Source organism: Bubalus kerabau, chromosome 6 (assembly GCF_029407905.1).
Source record: "Bubalus kerabau isolate K-KA32 ecotype Philippines breed swamp buffalo chromosome 6, PCC_UOA_SB_1v2, whole genome shotgun sequence".
Taxonomy (NCBI): Eukaryota; Metazoa; Chordata; class Mammalia; order Artiodactyla; family Bovidae; genus Bubalus; species Bubalus kerabau.
Window position 1 is genome coordinate 43,093,763 of NC_073629.1, and position 24,389 is coordinate 43,118,151.

At 37.5% G+C, this 24,389-nt stretch overlaps 1 protein-coding gene and 1 long non-coding RNA gene across 4 annotated transcripts in view; one reads left to right on the forward strand and one right to left on the reverse strand.

The window, feature by feature from the left end:
• LOC129655054 (uncharacterized) overlaps positions 1-16,290 on the reverse strand; it is a 72,412-nt gene extending 56,122 nt beyond the window's left edge. For both annotated transcript variants that reach the window (XR_008715734.1, XR_008715735.1), the window contains exon 1: positions 16,157-16,290. This is a non-coding gene — a long non-coding RNA (uncharacterized LOC129655054). The remainder of the gene's footprint in view (positions 1-16,156) is intronic.
• A 10-nt stretch (positions 16,291-16,300) lies between these two features.
• The window catches only part of DPH5 (diphthamide biosynthesis 5), a 39,878-nt gene continuing 31,789 nt past the window's right edge, over positions 16,301-24,389 (forward strand). Inside the window, exons 1-3 of one of the 2 annotated variants that reach the window (XM_055584947.1) lie at positions 16,301-16,436; positions 16,742-16,899; positions 20,237-20,361. In XM_055584947.1, coding sequence (XP_055440922.1) covers positions 16,765-16,899; positions 20,237-20,361 — 260 coding nt within the window. In that variant the 5' untranslated portion in view covers positions 16,301-16,436; positions 16,742-16,764. Of the gene's footprint in view, positions 16,528-16,741; positions 16,900-20,236; positions 20,362-24,389 lie in introns of both variants that reach the window. The other variant, XM_055584948.1, reaches the window with a different exon arrangement.

A 24,389-nucleotide genomic window follows, 5' to 3' on the forward strand; every position in this document is an offset into this window, starting at 1 on the left:
TACTAGTGAGATTCAGAATGGGGGAGAGACATGCTAGAAAGAGCAATCACGAGATTTTAAGACAGGGACCTTAAGCCATACAATATCAGTACAACTTGTGCGGAGGGGAGGGAGGATGGAGATTGAGTTCAACCTATGGCCAGTGATTTCTGGGGTTTCCCAGGTAGCTCAGTGGTAAAGACTCCTCCTTCCAGTGCAGGAGATGTGGGTTCAATCCCTGGATGGGGAAGATCCCCTGGAGGAAGGCATGGCTACCCATTCCAGTATTCTTGCCTGGAGAATTCCAGGGATGGAAGAACCTGGTAGGCTACAGTCCACAGGATTGCAAAGAGCTGGACACGACTGAGCAACTAAGCTCGCATGCATGCATGAACAGTTATTTGTCAGTCATACTTACATAATGAATCCCAATAAAAACTCTGGACACTGAAGCTCAGATCTGCTTCCCTGGTTCAGTTCATTTCAGTCACTCAGTGATGTTTGACTCTTTGTGACCCCATGAATTGCAGCACACCAGGCCTCCCTGTCCATCACCAACTCCTGGAGTTTAACCAAACCCATGTCCATTGAGTCAGTGATGCCATCCAACCATCTCGTCCTCTGTCGTCCCCTTTTCCTCCTGCCCTCAATCTTTCCCAGCATCAGGGTCTTTTCTAATGAGTCACTCTTCACATGAGGTGGCCAAAGTATTGGAGTTTCAGCTTCAGCATCAGTCCTTCCAATGAACACCCAGGACTGATCTTTAGGATAGACTGGTTGGATCTCCTTGCAGTCCAAGGGACTCTCAAGAATCTTCTCCAACACCACAGTTCAAAAGCATCAATTCTTCGGCACTCAGCTTTCTTTACAGTCCAACTCTCACATCCATGACCACTGGAAAAACCATAGCCTTGACTAGACGGACCTTTGTTGGCAAAGTCATGTCTCTGCTTTTCAATATGCTATCTAGGTTAGTGATACACTAATTATTGTCACACATCAATGTGAGGCAGGTAGCTGACTCCATGAGGAAAGGACACGGAAACTTCACACATTGGGCCCTTCCAGACATCACCCTATAAGTCTCTTCTTTTGACTGGTTCTGATTTGAATCTTCTATGCCTTAATAAAACTATAATTTATATTTAGTGCTTTCCTGAATTCTGTGAATTCTTCTAGTGAATAATCAAACCTGAGCGGGTCAAAGAAACCTCCCAAATTTATAAGCAGCTGGTCAGAAGTGAGGGTAGCTCTGGGAAATCATAAGCTTGTAGCTGGTGAATGAAATGAGGGCAGTCTTGTGGAAGATTGTGCCCTTAACCTATGAAATTTGGCCCATGGGTAGATTCAGAATCGCATTGCAAAGGCTCTACATATTTACTGCCACCTGTATTCCTAAGCTACTTTCTTTAACCTCTAAGTTCTTTGGTTCAGAGAGGAATTTTGACTATTTTTAAAGAATAAGCTTGTCATATATTATATAATTACAAGTGTAACAGTAGTGATTATTTCTGATGTAAATCAGACTCAGAGATTTTTTTCCCCAACAAACTTTTATTAAGGATATTCCATGGGTACGTTCTAGATGGCATGATACAGAGATAATACACAATTCCTGCTACCAGGGAGTTTTGGTCTAGGAAAGACTCAGATAAACCATTACAGCAGAATTAATTAGCGTGATAAAAGAAACATGACATAGGAAACATGGCAATGCCAAATGAGTAGGTGAGAAAGAAAAGCAGAGGCCTGGAAGAAATGCTGTTAGAAGTAGGAGAGCTGGGCAGGATAAGAAGGAGAAAGAGGACAGTGTGGAAGGTGAAGAATGGAGTGCCCTCTGGGACCTGATACAAAGTTGACTTGCACATAGGAGAGGTAAGAGGTGCAGCCAGAGAGAAACACTGGGCCCAGAACATAAAATATCTTACAGACACTATGCTAAGAAGTGGGAGTGTACCTTGAATGTAGTTGGGAAGCACAGAAGGATTTCAAGCAGGAGAATAAAGTAAAAGATGTGTTTCAGAAAAAAAACAAAATAGAAATCAACCCCACCCCCCAAAAAAAACAAATTGGAACAGTGTTATAAATAGATTAAATATCAGATGAGATTGGAATCAGTCTTAAGAAGTGACGAGGTAATTCCAGACAAAAACAGTAAGCTTTGGAATTGGAAAGATGGAGTCAGAAACAAGAGATATAAGGAGGTAAAATGGGAATGTACTTTTTTGATTTTGAAGGAGTCAGCACTTAGGGACGCATCAGGGTTTGGTCTGGATGGTGTTTCTTCTCACTAAATGGAATCCAGGAAGAAAAGCCTCCATGGTGGGAAGAGTAGAGTTCAGTTCTGTATGTACTGAGATGCTGTGAAACAACTAAGTATAGCAGACATATGGCTGAACATGTGAGATGGCAGTTCGCGTAAGTTATTGCAAGTGAAAATGCAGACACGAGGCTCATAACTTTAACAATGATTCTGGAATTATAGGAATGAATAAGGTATCAAATTGGAGTTTGTAGAGCAAGGAAAGAATGAATAAGACCAAGAAAAGAATCCCCCCAAACACCAACATTTGAAAAGTAGAGGGAATGAGAACATAGAAATTGAAGAGAAATGGTGTCACAAACCAAGGAAGAATCTGCAAAGCTGCAAAGATCCAGCAGCAGAATTTAACACAGGTCATTAGAGACCATGGTTTCACTGTAGAAGGGATGAAAATCAGATTAAAGAACAGCAGGATTAACAAAATACCAGGAAGGAGGAATTTGAGATGACCTCTGGTTTTTTTTCAAAACATGATATGTGAGGGGAAGAAGTATCGGGTAATAGCTAGGTGGGGTAACAATTAGAGGAAGGTTGTTCGATTATTTCTAAGATGGGTACACTCTAATATGCTGAAAGTAAAAAACCAGCAGTGAGGGAGTAGGTGAAATTAGGGAAGAGGATAATGGTCTTCCCTGGTAGCTCATTCAGTAAAGAAACTGCCTCAGTGCAGGAGACCTGGGTTCAATTCCTGGGTCAGGAAGATCCCCTGGAAAAGGAAATGGCAACCCACTCCAGTATTCTTGCCTGGAGAATTCCATGGACAGAGGAGCCTGGCAGGCTACAAGGGGGTCCATGGGGTTGCAAGACTCAGACACAACCTAGTGACTAAATCACCACCATGATGGATGAAGCTACGGCTCTGTGAACATGGGAGAAGAGATTAACAGAATTGGTAGAGGGACACATGTTCAACAAACAATCTGAGGAATACCTTGCTGTGAGCAGAAAAGAAAAAACAATGGTAGGGATGCCACTACAAAGAGAAAACTTAAATTACAACTCGAACTACTTACAATGACAGGGCATTCCTTAACAATGGAAATCCTATTGAGCCTGCTATTCTTTGAAAATGATACAAAATAGGCAACGACTTATATACGTTCTTTATAGAGCAATGCCATACATAATATCAGGCCCAAATATCCCTTCCACACCATGGTTTTCCTGAAGAAGCCGGGAATTAACTACTGAAATAGATACATAAGTGGACACTCTGTTTCTGCTGAGTAGGCAGAAGGCATGACTATATTGTGGAGGTATATTTATAACATTTTCAACTAGCAGTCACTAGTACTCATTTTTCTATGAAAACAGTTTCATAAAAATAGACCACAAAAACTTAATTCATCCTATAACTGAAATTTTTCAATATGACTTCGGCAGTTTTCATGGAAAAAACAAAACACTCTGAAATGATGGTGTACTTAGCTGTCTGGAATCCTTTAAAAGGTGAGTCACTCATTTATTAATACCAACCCCACAGGGCAACCAATTCAAATTTATGTCCAGGAAACAGACTTCTGAAGGGGAACTTACAAAAATGGGGCTCACAAGAATCCCATTAACCTGTATGCTGTGTGGAAGATTGATATTTCCTTATGTTTTCCCAGAATCTAGGTAATAATATTCACTTTCCTGTACAGATTGTATGGTCATCAAGTAACCTTCAAGTTGGTATCTGAAAGAAGGAATGTCTAAATTAGGAATACACACCCCCTACCTCTCCCCAAACACTAATAAAGTTGACAAAATGATGCCCAGATTTTTGTATGGCAGAAACAGGAAAATATAGTTAGTATTAGTCCATTGCTATGACACTGGTATTCTGGGTAACCTGGAAAATCCAGTTAACATGTTTGTAAGGCTGAAGTTCATCTGCAACTAAGTAGTTCATCTGCAATATAGTTCCCCCCTCCAAACTGTGACATAAATAAACTGGTTATCTGATGATCAGCTGAACATCCAGAGTTTCCTTGTGTTACCTAGATATTATAAAAAGAACAGAATTAGATCAAGCTATTAGAGCATTATCCAGTTTAATTAATCCCCTTTTCACTCTCTTCTCCCACTGTACACTGCCTGTACCTTTATTATTGCATGTATTGCTGCCTATTATCACATTATCAGTATGGAACACAGCTACTAATGCTGTTTTTCCCACCTGAATATAATTTCTAGAGGGCATAGATAGTAACTTATGCTTTTCTTTTTCCCTAAGAATACAGGGCACATAGCCTTACATACAGGACACTCGATAAATATTTATTGTGTCAAACCAGGGACAATTAAGGTCAATAGGTATTATAGGGCTTCAAATTAGTTGTGAAAGGAATTAAGCTAAATCTCTACATGTGATGGACACTCACGGATATGCAAGAATATGTCAAAAATGTGGTGTTCCAGAAATTTGTATGTCTACTCTCAGGGCTTTTGGGGAGAAAGGCATAAAAAAGTATTCCAAGTAATTTGCAGGAATGAGTAATAGTCTCAACTCTCACTCTGTCTATTTATTCCTGTATCCAGCTGGTTACAAGGGGTGGTGGGAATCCCATAGCTCATTCTAGTTTTGTTGAATTTCACAAAAAAAAACTGGATTTCATGTTTAAAATAATCAAATGTCATGACACCCCGGAAAGACTGAGAGTTTTTTAATGCCACATTTCTTTGTGGTTTTAAACATTACTAAAGTGAATGAAGAATATCATTAACTTAGGTCTGAATTTACTTTTATTCTCCTGACATTTGATATAAACTTCTAAAAGTAAGTTTAGAAATTTGTATTGAAACAGGTTCCAGTTTGGATTGACATCAGATTTTAATCAATCCTTGTCTTCCCTTCCTCCATTTAATTATGTTTCTGATCATCCACATCGATTTATATAATTAATGCATCTCAACTTATTTTGCCACTGAGTAGATTCAAGATTGATTATTACTTCATACACAAGTCACTATAATAGTTTATCAAATTACTTCTCTCTGTTTAGTCTCTCCCTTCTCAGTTCAGCATATCTACTTGATGGCTCTTGATAAGCAGCAGTCTCACCAAGTCACTCTACAAATATTGAGCATGTATTACCAGCAAAGCACTGATACAGATGTTACAGAGAAGATAAAAACAGGTAAAACACTGCCCTTGTCCTTCAAATCCACAGTATAACTAAAGAAATAACAGGCAATAGTAATAAAACATTAAAGGAAATGAGAAGTGGAAGAAAGGAAAGAGATTGAAGCTCAGGTGAGATACTGTAGTATACATTTAAAATATACTATATTTTAAACTAGAGTTTAAAAGTTAAGATGCCTATGGAATAGAGGAGGGGTATTCCAGGTGGATGTAACAATACTAAGCAATGAGTGGCTGTGAAAGTTAAAATAACTGGAAGTAATATACAAAGCTTAGTCGCTCAGTCATGTCCAACTCTTTGCCACCCCATGGACTATAGCCCGCCAGGCTCCTCTGTCCATGGGGATTCTCCAGGCAAGAATACTGGAGTGGGTTTCTATGCCTTCCTCCAGGGGATCTTCCCAACCCAGGGATCAAACCCAGGTCTCCTGCATTGCAGGCAGATTCTTTACCGTCTGATCCACCAGTGAATCGCAATATACAAAGAAGATGAGATAAAATAATTTGGGCTCAGCTAGTAAAGAACCCACCTACAATGTGGGAGACCTGCGTTCAATCCCTAGGTTGGGAAGATCCCCTGGAGAAGAAAACGGCTACCCACTCCAGTATTCTGGCCTGGAGAATTCCATGGGCTGTGTAGTCCATAGGGTCACAAAGAGTCAGACACAACTGAGCTACTTTCATTTTCACAAACCTGGGCAGCAACCTTATTACATGCTGTCTAATGAAGACTCTACTCTTTAAAAGTGCTACTCTAGTACACAATGATACAGCACATAATATTACCTTAAAATAAAAACAAACAAAGATCAAGTAACACAAGATCCAGGGTATGTACTCAAGAAAGAGCATAGCAGGTGAACAACAGTTTAAGAAACTGAAAACTGGTCATTGGGCCAACAGGTGCAGCTGGGCAGGCTGCAGTCTATGTGAATGGCACTTTTGGTGCACTACCTGTTCAAAGGTACTCAGTAACCCTCAGGGTTTCAGACAGGTGAAACCCTTGGTGGGGTCTCGCTTTGCAAAAGGGAGCTCACTCAGGGGGAGATGCATTTGAAGGCAAGAAATTAAGTCAAAAGACTGAAATCGGTTGTATGGTTCAGTCTCTTGAAACAACAGGACAGAGATGCTGGTCCTTAGGAACTAGGCATAAGCAAGGAATCAAGATTAGTATGACTTCTGAGTGTAATTTCTATGTAAGATTATTACAGCTTCTTCAAGAAAACGACTGGCCCCAGACAACACAATGCCATAATCCCCTCAAATATCCCCAACTTACTGATGGAGTTTAATTGGTCATAGACCAAAATTATTAGGACAGGAATAATTGGAAGGAAATGTCATTGTATCATTATTAAAGGAAAAACATTTGTCTTTTTTTAATAGTGATTAATATCACATTTGCTTCCTTTCATTATAAATAACATTTCAGCTACATTATAATTTTTAAAAGCTTTGTGCTTTAGCTTAGAAATCTGTGCATTTTCTGAGTATAAATATACTAATGGCAAGTTCACTTTTTGGGTGAGGGGAGAGGAAAGAATGGCCCCAAAGTACAGCTTTAGTTAGACACAGAGAAATCTTGTAGAAGCCAACTGATCAGAAAAAATCTTTGTCTGGTAATATATCAACTAATGTTAATTGTGTAACACACTGAAGGCCTTTTGATATACACTTTACATACATTACTACATTTAATCCTCAGAAAACATCTAAAGGTAGTAATATTTATAATGGCAGCTAAGAACTGAATGATTACTAAGTACAAGACACTGTTCAGAGCAATTCATATGCAGTATTACTTCCTGTAATCCACAAGACAGTCCTATGAGATAAATACCTTTATTATCTGCATTTTACAGATAATATATCTAAGGATTCAGGAATGTTCCTAAGGTCACACTTTTAGCATGGAGGGCCAGAATTCAAGTCTAGTAGTCTGACTTCAAAGCCCAGGCCCTTAATCACATCTTTCTACTGCTTCTGCAATTGGTATTTATGGCATAAACAGTATCTTTGATACTACTGTTGCATTTTATCAAGTGCCTATTATTTAATGAATGTCCAAAGAGAAGCAATAATCAGAAGTGAAGATAGGATTAAAATAGATTCTATTAGAGTCTGGATACCAATAAGCCATTATTTTCATAAAATGTAATGAACTTGGAAAGTGAGGTGCTGAAAATTGCTGGAAAGAAATAATGCTACTCAGTTACAGCAGAAAACTTTACTGTAAATCAAGCAAAAAAAATCAAATAAAATAAACTAAAATGCAAGGAAATAAGGTTAAGATGAATCATGCCCTATGCCTGCCTGGGATTTAGAAAATGAAAACCAAATCCACTCCAGGAAAATTAAGTTTGTGGAAATTCTGCAACTTGATATAGACAGGGGTTTAATTTTGGTTAAAAGGGTTTCTAGATTTACCACAGGAAAAAAACTGGCCTCTAAGTAACATAAGTGACCATATTATCTGAATAACTCAATGTCCACAGAGTTTATTAGTGTACATATTTAATAATGACAAGAACTTACATGGTTTAAAAAAAATTTATATTCCGGTTATGCAAAAAAAAGTACTCTTTTACTCATCCATATTGAGATTCTGAGATTCATCCAGGCTGTTTTATGTAGCAGTAGTTCACCTTTTTAATTGCTATATAGTATTGTATTGTAGAATGAACTACAATTTTCTTTTTAATTGTTGCTGAGCATCTAAAATTTTAAAAAATTAATTGTTTACAACCCAAGTGAACATTTTCTCTGCTCATTGGATTTTGTTTAGTAGAATACAAACAAAGTTCACCTGCATGCTATCTTTCTTCTACTTTGAATATTAACATATTGGTAGGCAACAGTTATTTGGTGCCAATCAAGTCTACAGTGTGAAAGTCAATGACAGAATGATAGAAACAAAGTTTTTCTCAGAAAAAGTACCTCAGAGTATAATAATAATAATAATGTGTGCTTAAGATGACTCTTGTGAATCAATAACATAGTCCACCTAGAGGTCTAATTGAACGATGTCAAGATTTCAGAGAACTATAGTGAATGAGGAAAAGAATGAGAACTAATCTTGGTGGAAGATGAGTCTGATTCTCATAATCTGATAGACACTGTAGATTACCATAAAATTAATTTCAAACCCCATATCTGCCATTATTGATTGAGTCTTTACTAAATGCCTAATACTGTGCTAAGCCCTTAATATGTACTCTTTCATTTAACCTCATAATAATCCTATGAAGAATGGTATTATTACCTCTATTTCACAATGAGACAACTGAGGTTTAGAAAGGGAATGCGCTACTGAAACCATATACAAGTCCCTTTGTCCCTGTCCTTTGAAGTAAAACACTTCCCTGGTGGCTCAGATGGTAAAGAACCTGCCTGAAATGAGGGAGACCTGGGTTTGATCCCTGGGTCAGAAAGATCCCTGGAGAAGGGAAAGGCAAACCACTCCAGTATTCGTGCCTGGAGAATTCCATGGACGAGGAGCCTGGTGGGCTAGTCTATGGGGTTGCAAAGAGTAGGACACAACTGAGTGACTAACACACAACCAGTTTCCCTTGAGTCTCCAAAGACTGGCTCAATAGTTAATGATTAAGAAATGTGAAGGTACAGAAACAAAGAATAGACATTGGCTTGGGAAACTGGTAACAATTTAGACTATAGATTGTTATCAATAATCAGTTACTATAGATTCTTTCACATGGCAGAATCATTGATCTCACAGTTCCCTAAAAGATATAAAGGCCTGACACATATTCTTAAGCTGTCTTTAGAGGATGCAGACCCCCACCAGATGAAAACAATGCCCACAAGCACACAGACCCTAGACCTGTTGAGACCCAAAGGTTGATGATTCTTGAAACTTTACCTTGATGTCAACCAATCTGAGAACTAGGCATAAACTGATCATGTCTCCTCCCTTACAATGCCTTTAAAACCCCCTTTCCTAAGCACCTATATAAATGCCAATAAAAATTAATTAAAAAACAACAACAAACACTCACCTGAAAGCCACTGGGGAGTTTGGGTCTTTTGAATATGAACTACCCACTCCCCTTGCTTGGCGCCCTGCAATAAATGCTGTACTTTCCTTCACCACAACTCAGTGTCAGTAGATTGGCTTTACTGTGCGCAGGCAAGCAGACCCAAGTTTGGTTCATTAACACTACTGAGCAGAAACACCTAAATTTAAACCAAGGTCTGAATGATATCAAAATCTGAGTTCTTAATCATCATCCAAACTTCTCTCTGCATAATTCTTCCCTTACACATAATATATTTATAATATATTACTATATGTAGATGTGTACTCATTCATTCAACATATATCTACTGAGCATACATGCCAAACACTGTTCTAGGTGTTTCTTTCACATTAGTAAACCAAATGGAACAACAAATTCTTGACTTTCTTGTGCTTATATTCTAGGATGGCACAGACAATAAACATAATAAATTAGTAAATTACACAGTTATGTTAGAAGGTAAATATGTGCTCTGGGGGAAACAGCAGATGAAGTGACTGAAACTGTCAGTTTTATACAGGTTAGGCCTCACAGAGGAGGTAAAACTGGGGCAAAGACTTCAAGGAAGTGGAGCCAGGAACAAACAGATATCTGTGGGGTAGTGGTGTGGAGAACACCAGGAAGTGAGGCCAGAGAAACAGAAGAGCAGTAAAATGCAATCACATGTGTACTTATGTAACTCCTATAGAAATGCAACAAAATAATAACATAAGTTGACAGCTGAGTGGATGGATAAATATGTGATTGAACACATATAGTGAAACGTTAAAACTGTAAAACCTAGGAGGTAGCTATGTGGATATTTACTGTAAAACTGTTTTAACCTTTCTATATGTTTGAAACTTTTAATGATAACTTGTTGATGGAAATGCAGTCATACTTGAAGCCTGTTTTAAATGGCAAGACAGAAATCAAATCACACAGAAATATTCTGCAAAAAAAAAAAATGACACCAATTTTTTTCTGCTTATATTTGCTGAGGTGGGGAAGAAAAGACTGCCATAACATGTTTACTTTATCTATCTCCAGAAAAGTCCTCCAAATCCACACTTCTTTTGAGAAATGAAGGCAGGCAGAAAGGTGTGTTTAAGAATTCTATAGTGAATGTAAGTTCCTTTGACTGAATTTTGAAAACTAAAACATGAAATTACTTCTGTATTTAAAAATACAGTATTTCTCACCTATCCTGCTCAAACTCTTCCAGAAAATTGCAGAGAAAGGTAAACTTCCAAACTCATTCTATGAGGCCACCATCATCCTAATACCAAAACGTGACAAAGATGCCACAAAAAAAGAAAACTACAGGCCAATATCACTGATGAACATAGATGCAAAAATCCTTAACAAAATTCTAGCAATCAGAATCCAACAACACATTAAAAAGATCATACACCATGACCAAGTGGGCTTTATCCCAGGGATGCAAGGATTCTTCAGTATCCGCAAATCAATCAATGTAATACACCACATTAACAAATTGAAAAATAAAAACCATATGATTATCTCAATAGATGCAGAGAAAGCCTTTGACAAAATTCAACAACCATGTATGATGAAAACTCTCCAGAAAGCAGGAATAGAAGGAACATACCTCAACATAATAAAAGCTATATATGACAAACCCACAGCAAACATTATCCTCAATGGGGAAAAATTGAAAGCATTTCCTCTAAAGTCAGGAACAAGACAAGGGTGCCCACTTTCACCATTACTATTCAACATAGTTTTGGAAGTTTTGGCCACAGCAATCAGAGCAGAAAAAGAAATAAAAGGAATCCAAATTGGAAAAGAAGAAGTAAAACTCACTATTTGCAGATGACATGATCCTCTACATATAAAACCCTAAAGACTCCACCAGAAAATTACTAGAACTAATCAATGACTATAGTAAAGTTGCAGGATATAAAATCAACACACAGAAATCCCTTGCATTCCTATACACTAATAATGAGAAAACAGAAAGAGAAATTAAGGAAACAATTCCATTCACCATTGCAACGGAAAGAATAAAATACTTAGGAATATATCTACCTAAAGAAACTAAAGACCTATATATAGAAAACTATAAAACACTGGTGAAAGAAATCAAAGAGGACACTAATAGATGGAGAAATATACCATGTTCATGGATTGGAAGAATCAATATAGTGAAAATGAGTATACTACCCAAAGCAATTTATAGATTCAATGCAATCCCCATCAAGCTACCAATGGTATTCTTCACAGAGCTAGAACAAATAATTTCACAATTTGTATGGAAATATAAAAAACCTCGAATAGCCAAAGCTATCTTGAGAAAGAAGAAGGGAACTGGAGGAATCAACCTGCCTGACTTCAGGCTCTACTACAAAATTACAGTCATTAAGACAGTATGGTACTGGCACAAAGACAGAAATATAGATCAATGGAACAAAATAGAAAGCCCAGAGATAAATCCACGCACCCATGGACACCTTATCTTTGACAAAGGAGGCAAGAATATACAATGGATTAAGGACAATCTCTTTAACAAGTGGTGCTGGGAAAACTGGTCAACCACTTGTAAAAGAATGAAACTAGAACACTTTCTATCACCATACACAAAAATAAACTCAAAATGGATTAAAGATCTAAACATAAGACCAGAAACTATAAAACTCCTAGAGATCTCCAACATACATCACAGCAGGATCCTCTATGACCCACCTCCCAGAATATTGGAAATAAAAGCAAAAATAAACAAATGGGACCTAATTAAACTTAAAAGCTTCTGCACAACAAAGGAAACTATTAGCAAGGTGAAAAGGCAGCCTTCAGAATGGGAGAAAATAATAGCAAATGAAGCAACTGACAAAGAAGTAATCTCAAAAATATACAAGCAACTCCTGCAGCTCAATTCCAGAAAAATAAATGACCCAATCAAAAAATGGGCCAAAGAACTAAATAGACATTTCTCCAAAGAAGACATACAGATGGCTAACAAACACATGAAAAGATGCTCAACATCACTCATTATCAGAGAAATGCAAATCAAAACCACTATGAGGTACCATTTCACGCCAGTCAGAATGGCTGCGATCCAAAAGTCTACAAGCAATAAATGCTGGAGAGGGTGTGGAGAAAAGGGAACCCTCTTACACTGTTGGTGGGAATGCAAACTAGTACAGCCACTATAGAGAACAGTGTAGAGATTCCTTAAAAAACTGGAAATAGAACTGCCTTATGTTCCAGCAATCCCACTGCTGGGCATACACACTGAGGAAACCAGAAGGGAAAGAGACACGTGTACCCTAATGTTCATCGCAGCACTGTTTATAATAGCCAGGACATGGAAGAAACCTAGATGTCCATCAGCAGATGAATGGATAAGAAAGCTGTGGTACATATACACAATGGAGTATTACTCAGCCATTAAAAAGAATACATTTGAATCAGTTCTAATGAGGTGGATGAAACTGGAACCTATTATACAGAGTGAAGTAAGCCAGAAAGAAAAACACCAATACAGTATACTAATGCATATATATGGAATTTAGAAAGATGGTAACAATAACCCTGTGTACGAGACAGCAAAAGAGACACTGATGTATAGATCAGTCTTATGGACTCTGTGGGAGAGGGAGAGGGTGGGGAGATTTGGGAGAATGGCATTGAAACATGTATAATATCATGTATGAAACGAGTCGCCAGTCCAGGTTTGATGCACGATACTGGATGCTTGGGGCTGGTGCACTGGGACGACCCAGAGGGAGGGTATGGGGAGGGAGGAGGGAGGAGGGTTCAGGATGGGGAGCACGGGTATACCTGTGGCGGATTCATTTCGATGTTTGGCAAAACTAATATTGTAAAGTTTAAAAATAAAATAAAATTTAAAAAAAATACAGTATTTCTTTACCAACTCAGAATAACTTCACTTTCAATATAAATCTCCTGAAAAGAGATAAAGTATACCTTCCTTTGGATTACAAATTATTCTTTATGGCAATGTTCTTTCCCTGTGAAGCTACCTGAAATCACTCAAGGAAAATCTGAAAACCGAAACATGCTAGAAATGATCAGTACATTGGAAAATTTACCTACTCAATAGTGAGCATATAAAGTATACATGATATGTCAGGAGCCTTTCAACATAAATGACTTCCTAAAGTATCATAAGCAAGGCATGTTTATGTTTGATAATTTCACCAATGATTTTTGACCGTCATCAAAATATCACTCTCTGCATTTCATAAAGACTGAAAAAGAAATCATCATAACAAAGAAATTGCTCAGCTAGTAGCAAATAATGACCTATTTAACAAACATTTATTGAATACCTACCATGTACCAGACACTGTGATATGCCTTAGGGATGACAATATAAATAAAATATGGCCCCTGACTTAATGAAATTTATGCAGTGGCACCCCACTCCAGTACTCTTGCCTGGAAAATCCCATGGATGGAGGAGCCTGGTAGGCTACAGTCCATGGGGTCGCTAGGAGTGGGATACGACTGAACGACTTCACTTTCACTTTTCACTTTCATGCACTGGAGAAGGAAATGGCAACCCACTCCAGTGTTCTTGCCTGGAGAATCCCAGGGACGGGGGAGCCTGGTGGGCTGCCGTCTATGGGGTCGCACAGAGTCGGACACGACTGAAGCGACTTAGCAGCAGCAGCAGCATGGTTTGATAAAGAAGATACACAACTACAAAACACCTAAATTGACTAGTAAGTATGTGTAAGGAGTGTTATTGTAACAAAAAGGAGATACCTAACCTAGTTTCAGGATTTCTGGGACTACTTCTTTGATTTAGTCTTAAAGAATGAGTAGCAGGGATTTAGGCAGGAGAAAATGGCCAAGGATATTCCATGCTGAGTTGGCCGCCTGACTAAAGACAGAGAGGCACAGAGCAGCATGTTGTGGGCACAGAACTAGACAGCTAGAGAAAAAACTCATGGTAAGTAGCAGAGACAGACAAGGCTATAGAGGTAGACAATTATCACATCATGGTTGATCTTGTGGGACATGTTAAGGAGACTGGACTTTCTCTTGGCCTCAAAAGGATTTAGAAGGGGAGTGACATTGTCAGATTGTATCTTAGCTCAATCTCCTTGGCTCTTGAGAGAAGGATGAATGTGAAGGAGACGTGGTGACCAGCTGCAGGAGTGGCATAATGAGGACCTGAATCAAGATTGTGATGGTAGCCATGGTTTCTATTGAGAAAGATCAGCAGATTGTCAGATTAAAATGTGAGGTGACTTCCAGGTGTCTGGCTTCAATAAGAGTCTATAGATGGCAATGTCTTCCAATCAAAGCAGACAATACAGAAGGAAAAGATAAGTTGAAAGCTGATGGATTCAGCTTTGGAGGTGTTAGATTTGACATTCCTCTGGGTTACTCAGATGATTTCCAGAAAAAAGTTAAATACAGGATGCTGAGGAAGAGGTCTGAATGAGAGGTGAAAATTTGAGTCTGAAAAACATAAGAGATAACCTGAAATCATGGTAATGAATATTACAAATTTTGTTTCTTAATGTAGCCATTCTAATAGGTGTGCAATAGTAGGAATGGTTTTTAATAATTTCCCTAATGTCTAATGATGTTTGGCATCTTTTCAAATGTGTATTTGCTACTCAGGTAACTTCTCTGGGGATGTGTCCATATTTAATTTTTTCCTATTTTTAAAATTGTTTTCTTACTATTGTGTTTTGACAGTTCTTTGTATATTCTCAATATAAGTCCTTTATTGGATATATGCTTTGCAAATATTTCCTCCCAATGTGTGACTTCAATGTTTTCTGAAGACCATCGTTTTTATTTTGCTGAAATACAATTTTTTTTTCTTTTCTCTATCATACTTCAGGTGTTGCACCTAAGTAATCTTTGCCTAAGTAAGTCACAAATCTTTTTCTCCAGTTTTCCCTCGGAAACTTGAAGTTTTCCACTTACATCTATGAGTGAATTTATTTTTGTTTATTATATGAGGAATGAATCTAACAGTGACAGTGGATAGAACCAATCATTAAGAGTGTACAGAATGAGAAGGCCAAAGCCTGGATGAAATTCAGAGAGAAAAGATAGCCAAGGCTAAAAGAAGCAGAATTGAGCAAAAAAGCATTGTCAGAGAAGCATAATGAAAATTCAGAATATCAACATTGCCTGCTGAGATGTGCAATGGAAATTGTCTTTTTAACTTGGATGAGGTCATTAGTGACCTTAGGAAGACCATATTCAGTCATAACAAATCATCTCGGCATTGGAACTACATTTAACCAACTTTAAGAATTCCCCCTGTGGAAGCGTTGTGGCGAGGTCTGAAATTCGTGAGCATTCTTAAAGGTCACTTCTCGGGGCACAGGAGGGTTTTGGGCTTCCCGAAACTGACGATGACTGAGGCAGATTCCAGTCACACACTCCTTGGGGCACTCCAGAATAAGGTTTCAGGGACAAACCCGAGGAATCACGGCCCCGCTAGGAAATTAGAACCAACATTCATCACCAGTTTTGCCAAAATGACAGCTCGACAGGAAAGCAGCTGGTTAAATTACAGCCGAAAGAAAAGGCGAGGATGGGAATGTGTGCATTAGGGCTATCTCGGGGCAGACTAGGGAAACCCCTTCCACCCGCCACCCTCTGGTCTTTCTGGAGGAGAGAAGGAAGGCGTGGAGCTCCTTGGTCCAACCTCGCGGCTGGCTTTCCTCGCTGGCGAAAAGCTCTTGCACTTACCTGGTTCCAAGCTGGGATGTTTATAAAATTAGGGGATCGTGGGCAGGCCTCGTCCCTTCCCAAAGGCCATGCTGGGGAACTGGTCGGACTCCCCTGAACGGGTGAACTTTCGCCTCCCAGCCCCAGCACCCCGTGGGTCAACTTTAGTGGCGGTGGGACGCGGGGTGCCCCAGACCGGAGCCTGCAGAAGCCACCCCTTTCAGCTAGTCGTGAAATGCCGTAAAGCGGAGGCGCTTTGCGGCATCGTAGGTGAGGCCGGCGGCGTGGATCCTTTCTCCGGGTAAATCCTCCGCTTGGGCAACTACTTCTGGGGAACGGAGGCAGATAGGAATTTGGGGAGGATAGGGATTCAACTGTCGTTTTCTCAGCGGGTAATTGTCTACTCCTAGCGTTGTGTAATAAGAGAGAAAGCGGGTAGGGCTATTTAAAAACACTCCAGTCCTTATTTAAAAGGCGGGAAGTTCTTAAATCTCCCACTGACATGCCGTCCCTCCTCGTGTTATTTTGGTTTTCGTTTTCATTACTAGATTGTAGGTATCCTCGGTGTAGCTGACACTTGATTTTCATATCCATTTCGTCCTGCAGTCACCCTCCCCCTGTTATTTGAGATGCTTTACATGATTGGTTTGGGCCTGGGAGATGCCAAGGACATCACAGTCAAGGGCCTGGAAGTTGTCAGACGCTGCAGTCGAGTGTATCTGGAAACCTATACGTCAGTTCTGACTGTAGGGAAAGAAGTTCTGGTAAGTGCTTAAGGCTTTCCAGCCTCCTGGGAAGACGGATATTTAACAGCTGATTCTTTTTACACTAAGCTGAATTGAATTTTTCAGGTCTCCTGGTTGAAACCCTTTAAAATACATCCCCTTCTCATGAAGAATCTGAGGAGTACAAGAATGGCAATCATACACTAACCATGTGACTTGGAAAATGAAAGCGTGCTTTTACTTACAAGTCTAATTGTGTAGCTTTCTCCATTAAATAGGAAAGGAAAGTTATTTTACACTCCTGGGGATAGTCATCAGAATCCCTTATTTCGTGAGATAGCCAAGAAATCCTTTCTGAGTTGGGTGCTAATGAGGTGCTAACACAGCCTTAATGAGTTGGTTATGTATTCAGGGACCAAACTGAAGGCTTCCCCCTTTGAAGTATTTCCATAGGGAATGGTAATCACCTTTCTGTTTGTGTCATATCCAGAGAGATCTAACCTTTAAATAGGCTGTTCCCAGTCAAGCTTATACCCATACACTTGAATAGCCAGGAACTTGGTAACCATAGAATTTGCTGGCATATCATACATTTAGCTGAGTTTGGTTAAAGGCTCAGTAAATTTTGAAAGGGGTCAGATTCAGGTTCATCGTCAAGTTTCATATAGAATGTAGATTAAGATGCAAAAACTGATGGCTATATTACAGGAGGAGGGAGAAGATTTTAGGATTGTCTGGTCTATCAAGTCATCCAAAGAAAAAGGTGACCTAGAGAATTTCCAGTCTTCTGGCCTCTCAGATTAACAGCCCAGGGAATTCTGAAGGTCTCACAGTTACTTTAAAACCTGAAGAAGGACTGCTAACTTGAATTAGCCATACTTTGAAATGAAAGGTGTGTCTAATGACCAGCTTTGATTTGTTGGCTTCAAAATGGAGCCACAGTCTCCAGCTCAAGATGATAGAAATGTTCCTTTCTAATTAGTTATCAGGGCCATTTAGAATGAACTTAAAATCTTCTTAAAGAATATAGACAAATAACAAGTCAGTAGTTTTAAAGAACTGGGCCTGGTTTTATGTCTTTGTTCTGTCACATGTTAACATGTGACCTTAGACAAGCCCTTTAACTTTTGTTTCTTACTTTGTAAAAAGAGGATAGAAATGCCTGCCTTACAGGATTTTAGCATAGTGGATGGCACATTTCCAAACATCTCCACATCTCAATTCCTTCATTTGTCAAATGGAGATAATAACCAGTTGGAAGGCTGTTAAGATTCTATCATTTATTAGCGTATTTGAAACTGCTTTGCAAATTTAAGTGCTAGCTAAATGTTAATTTTGCTTGCTATGATTTTTATAGTTTTTCCCACAAAAACATTTGAACAATTATTACTTATAGGGTGAAGATCTGGGCTTGGAAGGGGGATGGAAAGTGAGGGAAGCATGGATTAAGAGTTTGGGATAGAGAATTGATAAACAATAAGGTCTTACTCCACAGCAGTAAGTGAACTATAGTCAATATCCTTTGATAAACCATGATGGAAAAGAACATGACACTAGATATTATGCTCCTTAGAGCAGGGGTTGGGTATGTCCACACTGTTTGCAACATCATGCATAGAGCTTGGCATGGAGGTTGTACACAAGAAATATTTTTCAAATGAGTGAATGAACAAATTCATAAATAAATGGTTATGTTAAAAATAATGTAGTACCTGTCTATTTCTGCTTTAGCAGTTTCTTCCCTTTTTTAAGCATTCTTTTTAAAGAGGATCAACATTTGATTATATTGAGGTATTAATATGTATTTCTCTTTGAGGAATTTTTTTTTAATATTCTGTTGTCTCAATTAGATAATGAAATATATCTTGAGTTAGGATAAGTGATAAATATGGAGTAAACATGATAGAAGTCCTAAGGAGAGAATGGGTTTTCTGTTGTTAAATCATTTATAAAAGATTGGATCGGATTACTGCCAGCATTAAGCTAGTAACATGTGATTCCTTGATCTTTAAGGAATCTTAGAAGCTCAGAAAAGAACATCATTTCTTTCAGCTTTCAGTAATCATATGTGTGTTCTCTTACATATGTGACTATAAATTTTCTGCAACTATTAAGTTTACTGGGCTCACAAAATAAAATAAGGTATATAAAATGAGTGATTAAGAAAAGATACGTGGTTAAGAGGGAAAATAAAACATTTTTCATCCATGAAAACGTTGTCATTGGGAACTTCTGGAACATTATCTCTAAGAAGATGTGCAATGAAAAGGAAAGGATCTTTTTTCACAATTGAGAAACTGATTGTAGTTAAGTATTAGGAAATAATTATCACTTGGAACTATTTAGCCTTTATCTTCAAATGCTTAATGATTTGTTCATTTGCTTGACAAATATTACTGAGTAGCTGACACTTTTCCATTATAGCAATCTTATAACTTTTGACATATGATATAATCCTTATGACTAAATAAATTTATTAGCATGTAAGAAATAGTATTTATCTATGCATCCACTTTTACTGTATTTGAGTTACATATTACTCCACAGGAAATCAGTTATAAGATTCGTGATCTTGCATAATAGGTTGTAACCACTACCCCATGACCACTAGCTCAGTCTTACATGCTGCCATTCCAGTCAAGGTCAGCCTCTTAGGTTTATGCTTTGGGGTTGAACTTCTGGGGATTTGTTCACAAGCAGTTTGTATGGAGATTTCCTATATATTTAGAATTCTTTTTTTTCTCCTGCAACTCTGCCTTTTTTTTTTTTTACCAGAAACTAGGAAGTACAGTTTTAAATTAGTCTTTCCTGCAATTATGTAGGAATGATTGCTGGTTTTGTAAACAACTAAATCATAATTTTTTACTATTTCTCATTGAAATTATCTTTTATTTTCATCAGGGTCTCATAGATTTTCCCAAGGAAATTTTAATAAAACCCAACTACCATATGTATGGTAAACATATGTTAAATAAACATATATTATTGTTTAATATATTTATTCTGTAGTATTGTGTTTCTGAAGCAAGTAAGGCTCATGCATACATATTTTCTATTTAAAGTACAATGTTTGGCCTGGTCTATTAGACCCAAATTTAGAGGTTAATTTAAAATGCAAAAAGCCTCAGATGTTAGAAGGTCTACCTCCTCTTGGGATATTAAGATAGCCCCAAAGACAGAATTTAATTGCAACATGATACAGAGTACTAGTTCATTGATGAGTTGTATTCAGGGATCAGTGTTTGGATGGTTGCCAGGATTTGCACCAGCCACAGACAAAGATTGTTTTGTGTGTGTGAGAGAGTGTGTATGTGTGTTTGTGTGTGTTGAAATGGTCACCTGCTATCTCATTTTTATATTGAATTTAAATCTATAGGAAGAGTTTTATGAGAGAAAATTGATTCTTGCTGATAGAGAAGAAGTGGAACAGGAGGCAGATAATATTTTAAAGGATGCTGATATCAGTGATGTTGCATTCCTTGTAGTTGGTGATCCATTTGGGTAAGTCAAAGCAGATACTTTGACTTTTAATTTATTTACTTTTTTCATCACTAAGAATTATTATATTTAGAACTTTGTCTTCCGGGTGCTGATAGGAGACCCTGTTTACATAGGCTCTGTCTAAAATTTTATAGTTTAAACTTTGGTTATCTTTGAGATTAATGAAGAAAATTTACTTGGGAAAGATGGCATCATGTATCACTTACATTGGTTATCAGGTGTCAAGTTTATGTTGTTGCTTCTGCTTTTGTTTAGAAAGTCACTTAGGACATCAAATAACAAAGTAGTATATTGTTATTAAATAAGTATATTGCATTATCAAGAGTCATACATGCCATTTATTTTGCAGGTAAGTGCAGGTGTCTTCTGCTTGCTTAGTCTTAGACTCCCCCATTCCCGCCCCATTTTAATCATCTGCTCTTTAGTGGTACTGCTGTCACTTTACTTGCCTTGAATTTATCATTTATGAAGCCTCAGCTTTCAATTTCTTATATCCACTGGAAGCTCTGTTCTTGCCCACATTACTGCAAAGATGGGCTTGTACTTATCTAGTCAAGCATCATCAATATCTAATGTCAAGCCAAATAGAACAATTCTTTTTCTCCAGCTGGTGACCCAAAATTTATGTCACAGATTTAAGGAGCATAAGGACAATTAAATCACTTTGAGCCCACCACCAAGGATAGTTTTCAAAACAATAGAGTTACATGTACATGTGTCTGTCAAAAAGAAAATAATTTATATCGATATGAGGTTTCAGAGATTATGTATCATTATTATATTTGGTTGCAAATGGTATCCAGTCACTGACAAAGTCCAGGAAACCAATGCTACTTGAAATAAGATTTGCAGACTGTTACCAGCCTATAAACTTACCAGTCCATGATGAGATAAGTACAGAAATTGAAAGTAAGCATTTAGATACTTTTATAGCAGTTTCACAAAATAATTTTATCTCTGCTGAAACTAATAATAATAAAAATAAGCAGCAAATAATCACAATCTCATTGACATTCTTAAAAGATCACTAAATGTGTGGGTGAATGGACTTTAGGGAAGCAAAGTAGCCCTGGTGCAAGAGAGAAAAAAGACAAATTGGGGAAAATTTAGAAGGAAAAAATGCTCAGATGTATGTAATAGATGAGGAAAGGAAAGAAGTAAGTCTTCAAGTATTCTGGCTTTAGTAACTGAGTAGTTGATGCTGCCATTTTTTGAAATGATGAAAACCAGCAAGGAAGAGGGCTGGGGGAAACAGGAATTGGTCCTGGAAACGTTTTAACTTTCATGATACCTGATAATGGAGCTCAGGGGAGAATCTTTCCTGGTTATATGACTTTTAAAGCCATCCATATCTAGATATTTAAAACCAGAGGAATGGGTGGAATTACTCTAGGAAAGAATAAGAGCAAGAAAAGAAGACCTAGGATGGATCAGTCTCTAGGATGCTGGCATTTCATGGTCTCTCAAGAGCAGAGGAAGATGAAAACCATTAGAGTTGTGCTAAAGCAGAAGCCAAGGAAAGAGAATGTTTTAGAAGAGAAAGAGTGGTAAACTTTGATGTACTGCTGAAATGTTGAGTAGAAGACAAGGATAGAAAAGTCTGTGTAATTTAAAGACTTCATGGAGGAGTTGGTGCTGGGGGAAGGTCTGGTTTAACAGTTGAAGATTGTGAGGTAGGATAGGGGGGAGTTGGGAAGAAAGGGAAATTTCATTGTAAATGAAAAAACCTGAGGTCCAGAGAAAGTACTGCCGTGCTACTCAGAATCCTTCAGTGACTTCATGGCCTTAAATCTTTTAACAGTTTATCTACTTTTTCCAAAAAGAGGCTGCTCCTCTTTTTGACTGTGGTAGAACCAAGCTATTTTGTAAATGTTTCAAGTATTCATTTTCTGTTTCTTTGCTCATGCTTTTTCCTTAAAACATACTGTTCTTCCCAGTTTCTATTTAGTAAAATAATAGATTCTTTGAGACCCAACTTAGATGCCACCTCTTCTAAGAATCTTCCCATATTTTATTCAGGAGTAAATGCTTTTTTTTTTTTTAAACTTCTAGCGAATTAATTTTCCTTATGTCAGTGACTAGTCATATATAACATTGTTTTCATATTTATGTGGTATTTACTGTACTGTAGTTGTTTTTCATTTACCCACTGGATTACTATTCAGATATATTAGTCATTGGAGATAAGATGATAAGGAAGGTATAAATTTTAATTGGGCTGTGAAAAATTTGAATTTAAATTAATTAAATGGATAAACCAGGAATGGAATACAAAATGTAACAAGGCACTGAAATGCTAGGGAAAATTGTTTACTCAATCTTAAATTATTTTTTGTAATTTTTAAAAAATTTCAAATATTTATGAATTTATAAAATGTATCATTTTAACCATTTTTGAGTGTACAGTTCAGTAGCATTAAGAACATTCATATCATTGTGCATCTATCGGCACCATCCATCTCCAGCAGTCTTAAATTCATGAAGAAGGTACTTGAAAGTCAGTTAAGTCAGTTGGTGTAGTTCTCATCTTTGCCCTTTTATCTAGGTTGTTTAAAGGAATGTGGAAGTTAATCACATAACAAATGTAAATGACTTTAAAATATACTGCATCAGTAGACCTGACTCAGCCATGTGAGAGATGACAGTGCTAAACCTTCTATCCCCGTAAAGAGCAGTTGAGCAAGGTTGTCATTAAACAGATTCTTTCTAAAGATAGTTCTGTTTTTATTCCATTCTGTATTTTAATGTGCTCTGTAACTATATGTATTTTCTAATAAATGAACACGTAGTTTTTTATCTTTATGTTGTGTGCCATTTCCTTCATGGCATGCATGTGCATGCACGGACACACACACACACACACACACACACAAATCTACCTTTCTTTGCCTGTCTCCTATGTACCTTAATGTGAGTCATTTGATTGTTTCCATTCTGCAAATTAATGTTATTATAAAGTAAAATGTAAAATAAACATACTAAGCCTTATATATTCAAATTGATTTTGGTTAGAGCCACACATGCCCAGAAATAGTAATAAATTTGTCTTTACACACAGCAGTGCACATATGCATGTACACACCCACTCATATACACACACACACACAGCCTTTCTCAGTCTACTATAGTGAAATATTTTCATGAGCCACAGACTGAGGAATGCCTGGTATGAGGATGTTAAACATGTAGTTCATTCCAGTTTTTTTCTTTTTTTTTTAAATGAAGCAATATAATCTAGGTAATTCTAATAAAATAACAGTTTTACCACAGTTTTTCATAGCAGAAATCTGAGAAGCTCATTTAATCACATTTATAGCAGTTTCACAAAATCAAATCACTTTGCCAGGTCATTAAATCTTCATAGTATACCAACCACATCTGGTCATTTTAAATGAACTTGTGAAAAAGAGAATAATTCTAAACCAGTTTTTCTTTCTGCTCATCTATTTAAATAATTCACCAAGTAACTAATTTCATTTTCCCTTATCTTAGTGTTAACTAGTGAAATTCTGTTTGAAAGGGATATTAAAAACATTCTTTACAACGGGCATTTGTATTTTTTAAAAAAGCTTATTCTAAGTCAAATTAATGATTATTTTTATAGTAGCTGTTGTTTCATTTTATGTGTGTGATTAAAAACAGACTTCCCTGGTGGGCATTTGTTAATCTGTTTCTGACTGCCTCATGGGGTAAAAGCCCTTGATCTTGCTACTTGGTATGCGTTGACCAGTTGACAGGTTCTGCTTGTTTGTATATAGTTTCTCAAACATGCTAATGTTGCTTTCCCCAGTTGGGCCTGGAGTTTTCATCAAGGGGGAAACAAGCTGTTAATAATGCAGTTCTAAATTGATTTGGGGTTAAGTTTCACAGTATCCATATTTATGTTTACATGCATTCTCCCTTTACCCTGAGAAACAAAGCCTTCAAAATAGAGCAGAAATTAAGAAGTAGTCTAGTTGTGCTATAATTTGAAACTTTGTCACAGAAATTATAAGAGATTAGAGGTCAAAATATTTGAGAATTGCTTC